The 8,800-nt window shown below is 31.5% G+C and overlaps 1 protein-coding gene across 1 annotated transcript; it reads right to left on the bottom strand.

Annotated features, from left to right (window-relative positions):
- Nucleotides 1-2,371: 2,371 nt before the first annotated feature.
- LOC133691590 (proteasome subunit alpha type-3) lies at nt 2,372-6,522 on the bottom strand. The gene is made up of 10 exons (XM_062112162.1): nt 6,273-6,522; nt 6,122-6,161; nt 5,933-6,016; nt 4,728-4,801; nt 4,177-4,263; nt 3,988-4,072; nt 3,828-3,874; nt 3,435-3,500; nt 2,846-2,936; nt 2,372-2,654 (listed from the first exon to the last, which is right to left on the bottom strand). The coding sequence occupies exons 1-10, from the start codon at nt 6,374-6,376 to the stop codon at nt 2,583-2,585; spliced, it is 750 nt and encodes a 249-aa protein (XP_061968146.1). The 5' UTR covers nt 6,377-6,522; the 3' UTR covers nt 2,372-2,582.
- Between the last annotated feature and the right edge of the window lie 2,278 nt (nt 6,523-8,800).

Below are 8,800 nucleotides of genomic sequence, written 5' to 3'. Positions count from 1 at the left end.
ACATAAAAAATAACTTTAAAATAACTATATTAAATATAAATCAAAGCAACAAATAAGTGAATGTGACATTGCTTGTTAAGCATTCAAACCTTTTTTTATGCTTCTAAACATAAACATAAACAAAACAAATAAAAAAAAAACAAAATCATGCTATAAAGGACCTACTTTGGAGTCTGCAATGTATACCTAGAACAAGTTATTTTCTCTTGGCTTTCCTTTGGAAAGTTTTACCTCTCACAAGCTTATAAAGCTTAAGAAAAACTTGGTTTTTACTCTTAGACCTCTAACTTTATATTTCTTATTGTTATTACTCTTCTTTTTCTTATCTTTTCTTAACCTTTTTCTTTTTTTCTTTCCCTTTTTTTTTTGTTCTAGCCTCTAAGCATGCTTGAAAAGGGGTATTTATTGGATTTTGGGTTGTCTTAGATCAATTTCTGACCTTTTGATCTTGATAGGAGTGTAATGAACCCTTGATAAGGACCCATTGAGAAGCCTTTGTGTGTAAACACATGAAAACCAAATCAATTTTTGCAAAATAGTTGCATTGTCGGGGCTGACTGAGTTGCCAACTTTCGAGGCTTCATCGGAGCAATTATGACATCATCGTCGCCTGAGACCACATGAATCTGTTAGAAGGGATGCACATCTTTCATTTTGATCAACTCTTACTCAATTTGGATATTTGTAGCTCCATATTTATTCGTTCAAAGGTGCCAACTTGATCAGCCTCACATCTGAAAATTGAGTGATGGTTGATCAAGGACAAGATGTTAGGGACTTTCATGAAAAGATTGGGATGTAAATGTTTGATTTCATGGAAATATGGTTGTAGAGGGGATGTTCCTCTTCTATTTGCAAAAAACATCATGTCATTTAGAGGTTTAAAACTCCATAACGAGCTCTTGGAAGGTGTCAACTTGATCATCGTAAAATCTAATTGGTCGATCGGGTGCGGGTTGAAATTTTTAAAACTCGTTCAACCTAACCCAACATGTATAACCCAACATAAGTAAATCTAGTTATTGGTATAAATATTTTTTTTCTTCTCTTAATTTTTTTCCTCCCTCGCCTTCACATTTGTAGTCATCTCTCACTCTTTTAATCTTTTTTTCCTTCAATTCTCTCTTTCAAACTTTTCTCTTACTCGTATAACTGAAGTTCTTTTGCAACCTGATATTATTTTTAGGATCATCAAAGAATAATAGAATTAATATATTCAATCCTCAAATATATGTAATATTCATAAATTTTAACCCTGATATATTCAACTTGCTAAAGTTCAAAAAAATAAAAAAAAAATAGATTGAGTTTATATTTTGTAAAATATCAAAAATTAAATTGGATATAATTATAGATCAAAATGCAACTGATTATATCCATGACATTCATACCCCCAGACCCAAAATGTTTAGTCGGGCTAAATTGTACATAAATTGGTTAATAGACCATCGATGCCATGAAATTTGGCCAATAGATACAAGAAAAATGTATAAAATAAGCACAACAATTGATATAAAATATTTGTAACTAGCTTTAAGTTTTTGCCAAAATATCAACTTTCTTCTTTAAATTTTTATTAGTATTTATAACTTTTTTAATTTATTAATTAGTAATTTTCTTAATTAATTTTATTAATCATGTACTTTGTTTTTTTATTTTTCAATTAAAAAATTGATATCAAAACACCTTACTTTCTTTACTCACATTAGAAATTAAATTAACTTGAATTGGGGGCATTGCATGGCGTGAAGACATTTCTTTTACTATTGCTTGAAACCACAGCCCAACATATATTTCTCAAAATTCCTAAAAGAGAAAAGCAAGCCCTCTCATCTAGGAAAAAAAAGACTCGGAAATTTAAACATTGAAACCTATTTATTTTTTTATTTTAAAAATATTTTTTAAACAAAATAAATTATTTTAATTATTTTAATTATAAATTATTTTTTTATATTTTCAGATAATTTTAATATGTTAATATCAAAAATAATTAAAAAAATAAAAAAACATCATTTTTATAATTACGTGCAAGGCACCCAATTATTTTTTCTTTTTAATATCAAATAAATACATGGCAAGAATTTATTGGTTCCATTTATTTTTATATTTTAAAAGTATTTTAAAAACATTCTTTTTTTATTTTAAATTAATATTTTTTATGTTTATAGATCATTTTAATAATAAAATGATATCAAAAATATTTTTTAAAAAATAAATATTTTTAAATAAAAAATAATAAAATAATTACCACGCTCCAATGGTGGTAATAAGCTCCAAGATAGTATTGTGGAAAATTTGTGCCAGAGCAAGCATGTGCTTTTTTAAAGTGCATGAAGACTGAATTATAAGAAAAGGAAAAACCACGACATCCTAGACTTTAAGAGGTCGAGGATAAATTACTTGTAACCGCAGCAGCAATACACTAGCATAAACCCACTTGAATTTTCCCATGTTAAAATAAAATAAAATAAAATAAAACACATAAACCCACTTGGTATCTGACAAGGGGAAAAGTGGGAAGCGATTACAGGAAGACAACAGTAATCTCCAAGGAGTGAATTCCCAACTCTAATAAGCGCTTTTTAATCGGCATCCATTTCTTCCAGAGCATTCCGAGCTGCTGCCTTGGCTTCCTCTAAGAGGTCATCAGGAACCTGAGCCCGCGATAATAACAATAAAACATTCAGATTCATTGCAACATCAAGAGAGAATTGTCATATGTTCTTATAAAATAACACACATTCAAAGAACGTTCAAAACGAAAAAGAAAGCCTTAAATAAATAACAGCAAGACAAGTCTGGCTTTCACATCATAAAATTGCAAGTTAGAATCCACAAGAATTACCTTTTCATGCTGTCTCTTTGATTCGTCACAAACCCAGCTCATTTCCAGTTCAAAGGCCTTGTCCTTTGCTTCATCATGTACCTTGTAAATGCTGATCCAGGGAGAAGGAAGATATCAATTAGTGTCCAAGTATCTTAATACACATGCACATGCTACAAATAATGCATCCAATTGGAGAGCGACAGAGAGATTGAAGGATCTTCCTCCATTTTATGATTCTTTTCTCCTGTTCTCTACAGATATTTATAGTTACAACTGTAGATTATGTCTAATAACATGGGTTCTTTCATCAAAAAAATTCTATGTTACAGAAGTAGTGAATAAGATCAACAATTGAGATATACACATGTCATTACATCATCTAAACTTTTCCAAAGGCATCAGCAACGATTAAGAAGGGAAGGGGAAAAAAACAAAGAAAAAGGAGCCAAGGGTTGCCAAGCATTGTCAAAACAAGCACATTTGCTGATAGACAAAAAGGCCCAGACTCAGAAAGGAAACAAAGAAAATCTATTGAATGCAATAATAATTAAAAAAAAAATACATGCAAGGAAAAAGGGAGATTGAGAAAAATAAACGGAGCACTCACATTTTCGCTACTTCAATAACCCCTTCTCGGCATGTCATTTCAGATAGCTTCAACTTTTCAATTTCTCTGTCCATGCCATTAATTCAATCATTTGATAAAGAAAAGGGACCACAACCTAAACGTTAGCTAAAGGATAATATAAATAGCAGAAGTACAGCAACCAATTATAATGTGAAACAAGGCTAACAAAGTTAAACCTTTATAAAGATTACTTCCTCCACTTAAAGTGGTTGTTGCTTGATCAATTGACATATTGGCTTAAGATGAGAGCAAATCATTTTTAAGAGTTGCCAAAAAGAATGAACATCACTTTCTAAAATTCAGATCATGTCACAATATAAAATCATACAGCTATCTAAACTCCCCAAACCAAAAGGGAATATTATAACTTACGTTTTAGCAGCCTGCTTCCCTTTCCCTATTGCAGCGCCAAAATATCTCTACATAAAATCAAATTACATGGTATTAGAAAACAAACACACCATGTAACAAAATCGGGGGGGGGGGCGGCAATTGCAAAGACTGCAAGCATAACCATGACAAATCAACTCACATAGGAGATGCCAGATGGTTCGACCATGTATAATTGAGGCCCATCTCTGTCATAACCACCAAGAATCACCCCACAACCAAATGGCCTGCAGCAACAACAACGTTTATGTACTTTTTCTGAAGGAAGCCCAAGAGGTGCAAAAGGACATAATCACCAACAAAAAAAATTACCAATAAATTCTGTACTTACCTAAGCCACCAATAGAGAGTGCACAAATGCACATAACTAGCAACACGATCTGCAAGCTCCTTGATAGGAACGGGTTCACCATAAACACTACAAAATCAGAATATGGCATGCCAAGGATTAGCAAACTTAAGGTGTAAGAAATCAGAAAGGCAATTTTCAATCAAGCTGCTGAGTCCATGTTCAATCTATAGCACTGATGATTACATAGAAAACAAATGATGAGAATGGGCATCTATAGTAATGCCTGCATGGAGTCAAAACCAAAACATGTACTTAAGATATCAACAAGAAGAAAGTTTAACAAAAATTGTAACACTGAGCAATCAGCAAGATTAGGAGGCACTAGTGGGAAGTTTGCACAAAGTTCACGCATGCAATGTTCATAATTGAATTTTCAGTGACCGACTTATGACTGAGGCAAAAGCACCTAATCCACTACCAAACGCTAATCAACTAGGATATGTATCTATAACAGTTTTCTACTCAATACTCAAGCAGGCTTCAGAGTAAAAATAAAACTTGCAATTACACGGCTTGGTTCAAAAACAAACCTCTGATAATTGGTTGCCTCACTTTTGGCTCGTGCAACAATTTGTCTCCCATCAGCCGCTAGACCAGCAACAGCCTGATATTTGAAGCATGAGTGAGAGGGAGCAAGTTACTGTTTGCTTCCATAAAGTCACCCGAACAATACAAAATTCTTCATCAAAGTGATTGATTTTAAGAACAAGATCCATAAACTCATCTCATGTAGATATATCTCTAATAAGCGTGCGGTTTGGAGTTCAAGGAACATATTAGTGATAAATGATAACACAAGCAATATTCTGCTTCATTCATAACATATGTGAACACATGTATAGTAAATGAAATGCTACGGAACATAGCATTGACTTGACCTTTCCTTATACCTCCTAAAGCACATTTTTCCTTGAAATAACAATGCAATCTACAACCTTATAATTCTGTAAAAAATAGGAAGGAACTTCTACCACCCTTTCTCTTTGGGGAAGTTAAGATGAAATCTAAGTGAAAATTACATGAAAAAAAAATGTTATTATCAGTTCTTCCAGTTAAGCTTAACCTAGCCCCTCAGTGTAGTTTCATCAGGAAACCCAAACTTCCAGCACCACAAATTAAGCTTAACCTAGCCTCTCTCCAGTGGAAGTGGAATTTCATTAGGAAACCCAAACTTCCAGCACCACCAATTAAGCTTAACCTAGCCTCTCTCCAGTGGAATTTAGTTAGGAAACCCAAACTTTCAGCACAACACCTACAAACTCTAACTCACAGACTTAGTCAAACCTTCTGTGATACAGTAATCATTCGCTCTCACCATGTACCCAAAAAAACCACCTCAAATACATTCAAACCCTAACTTGTATCATTGTTCGTTTCAGCAATAACCCATAATCGCATCACAAACTAAGCCTACTAACTGACCGTAAACAAGACCCCATTTAATCAGGCATGATAAAAGCAATCAAAACACATGCACACGGATACTTTAGCTAAATAAAACCAATCTCAAATCCCGTAAGAAATTAAAAGCACTAATGTCATGTAAATCATCCACGACCATTAATTTTCATCAATATCAAATGATATAAATCTCCGTCCAAAACCCAACAAACAGCAATGAAAAGACACAAAATTGAGCTCTATTTAGTACAGAAATTGTAAAGAAGGGAAAAAAAACCCAGCTTTTTTCTTATATTTTCTGCAACTTTCTAAATAAAAATAAAAAAGGCAGTACCATGCCGGAATGACGATGAACAGCGTGGATTCTCCTATTGGAACCGGGTAACATCATCTTCGAAGCTATTAGCTTCTCCACACCCTAAAATCAAACAATTAACCGTTTAATTACTATAATTCCAACTACAATCACAAAAACCAAATAAAAAAGGATTCAATCTTCTAAAGAAAGGAATAGTATTTATACCATAACAATCCCGTCTTTGCACTTGATTCCAATAACAGTACTGCAAAAACAAAACAAAAAAAACTAATTGCTATAATGCTAGTGAAGCAAATCCAAGGAAAGAAATTGGGGTAGAAATTTACAAGCACAAAGAAAACGGAAAGAAACAGACCCGCTGTTATCGACGGCTTTAGCAGCGTATTCGATCTGAAAAACACGGCCATCCGGCGAGAAAGTAGTGACCGACAGATCGTAGCCTGTTCCTATGCTGCTCATCGTTTTATGCTTCTGTTCTCTTCAGCTTCTATCTCTGTGCTTTTTCTTTTTGTAGGGGTTAGAGAGAGAGACAGAGAGACTGTGGTTTAAGAAGAAAAGTTTTCTTCGATCTCAAGACAGAAGAGAACAGGACTGGCTGCCTCGAGAGTCAGCTGACACAGTGGGTTTTTGGGCTTAGTTGTGGGCTGGGTTCTGTTGGCCCATTTAGAGGTAGGAATTCAAGCCCGCTGTTTAAGAAAAATAAATAAATAAATAAGGCACGATATTTTAAGGAAATAATTATATTGTAAATTTTGTTTCTCCTACTGTACTATAATACTAGTTCATTGAAGGAGATACTGCGAGGATTTTTTTTGTAATACAATAAACTTCAGCAAGAAAATAAATCTCAATGCTGGTTGAATTGAGTTTTTAATAGAATATATAAAAAAAACCTGAATAATTAATTTTTATTTTAAAAATTTAATATTAAATAATAAAATATAAAAAATAATATAAAAAATAAGAGAGAACATCAAGTCACGTAAATTTTTCAAACCAGTAACCTGGAATATTAGATCGAAAATATCATTTATGAAAAATTGGTGAAACTTAATTCCTAGTAAACCTAGTATTAAATGATGAATTATCACTATTATTATTATAATTATTATTGTTTTCATTGTTATTTGTGTAATTAAGCCATTGATTTGATCAAATTAACTCTTAATATTTGCAATTTCACCCCAAACTTTAATTTCTTCCAATTAAAGTCAAAATTGACTTCAAAAATTATTTTTTCTTGGAATAAGCTCTCAATAAATTTAATTAGATCTTGAAAAACTCCAATTAAATCCTTGAATATTCAATTTTGAATTTTTTTCCTCAAATTAAATTTTTCTTTGTTAATAAAGCCTTCATTAATTAAAAAAAATACACTGTAAGATTTTTCAATCTAGTATATTTTGATCTTTATCAATCAATCTTCAACAATTTCTTGGGCATTTTAGTATATTCATCTCACTAGTATATTTTTATTTTCTTCCAATATTTTTTTTTTAAAAATTTATATTTTATTTTATTTTATTTTTGTTTATATGGACCCCAAAAATAGATAACAACACTTCTAAAAACAAGAGGTATAAAGGAAGCATATCTTCAAAGATAATATTTATTATTTTTATCCCTAAAATATCCTTCTAAAAAACTTTTAATTTCAATTTGTTTTCAACTAAGATATGTAAAGATAAAAGTGATTATTATTATAACTTTAAAACTTGACCTGAGACGAGGCTCGAGTCACAATTCGAGAGGATTAACCTAAGTTGACCCTAAAGTTTTTTTTATAGGATCAAAATAATATTGTTTTGACCAATTATTTTTTAAAAGAAATCAATGTGTTTTGATTGAGTTTTATCATAGGGCAACCAAGTCATCTGTCTACCTAGGTTTTTTATCGGGTTAAATAGAGTCAATTCTTTTTTAAAATTAAAATTAAAAGTTGATAGTATAGATCTTTAGATGAGTTTTTTAAATTTTTGGACCTGGGTATTAGATGACTTGATCAGTAAAGCCCGTTGGTAGTATAGAAAATGTAAAATTAAAGTTGATTTGAAACTACTATGAGAGGAAAAAGAAATCAAAAGGTAGTTACAAAAGCCTTTAGGCCCACCATTATCAAACCCATCTAAAGAGCTAATAGATAAGGGTATTAGATTTAAAGGCATGTTTGGAAGTGTGGTTTTGATTGCTTTTCAAAATGGTTTTTATGCTGAAATGTATTAAAATGATGCTTTTTTTATTTTTTTTAAAATTATTTTTGAAATTTCAAAACATAAAAAATAATTTTTAACAAAAAATAAAATTTTAAATTTTTTAAAAATACAAGTTGGCTTGCGTTTCCAAAAGCTCTTTTAATTAGAAGCTTTGAAGATAGTTGGCCTATAGTTTCATGATAGCAAGCCCAAGATTTTCCTGCTTACCAAAGCCAAGCCAAATTTAAACGCCAAATGCATTCTTAAAAAAATAACAAGTTCTTAAGTTTCTTATGTTTGTGGAAATATCGATTCTTTCTTGTTTTGATGGAGAGGAAAAAATTTATTGAGCTTCAATTTTTATTTTGGGTCCAGTTTGATTAAAGAAGTGTTTTATGTGTTCTAGTACTTCTATTCATATTTCTCAAACTCAACATTAAAGATTATTTTGAAAAAGGGTTAAGATTAAGGTTATTATATCACCATATCAACATCTCACTTATCCTATCAACTTAGGTAAGCCATTTTCTTATTAAAACAAATATGTTTCATTTTTTATGTATATGTTGACTCGATCAAGTTTAGCCGGATCAATCGGGTCACTAAAACACTAGTTTGTCAACTAAGTTTTGCCAAGGCAATGAACAACTAAAAACTTGGTATGAATCAAGCTCTAAGTCTCGAGTTTTCT

This window comes from Populus nigra, chromosome 1, assembly GCF_951802175.1.
Source record: "Populus nigra chromosome 1, ddPopNigr1.1, whole genome shotgun sequence".
Lineage (NCBI taxonomy): Eukaryota > Viridiplantae > Streptophyta > Magnoliopsida > Malpighiales > Salicaceae > Populus > Populus nigra.
The sequence above is the reverse complement of the archived record's forward strand: the minus strand, read 5'-3'. Positions and strand labels throughout refer to the sequence as shown.

Coding starts and splice junctions, on each gene's coding strand:
- LOC133691590 (XM_062112162.1), bottom strand. CDS start 6,376: ATGAGCAGCATAGGAACAGGCTACGATCTGTCGGTCACTACTTTCTCG. Junction 4,802..5,932: donor TTCATCGTCATTCCGGCATG/GTACTGCCTTTT, acceptor TTCAAATATCAG/GCTGTTGCTGGTCTAGCGGC. Junction 3,501..3,827: donor GGGAAGCAGGCTGCTAAAAC/GTAAGTTATAAT, acceptor TGGCATGGACAG/AGAAATTGAAAAGTTGAAGC.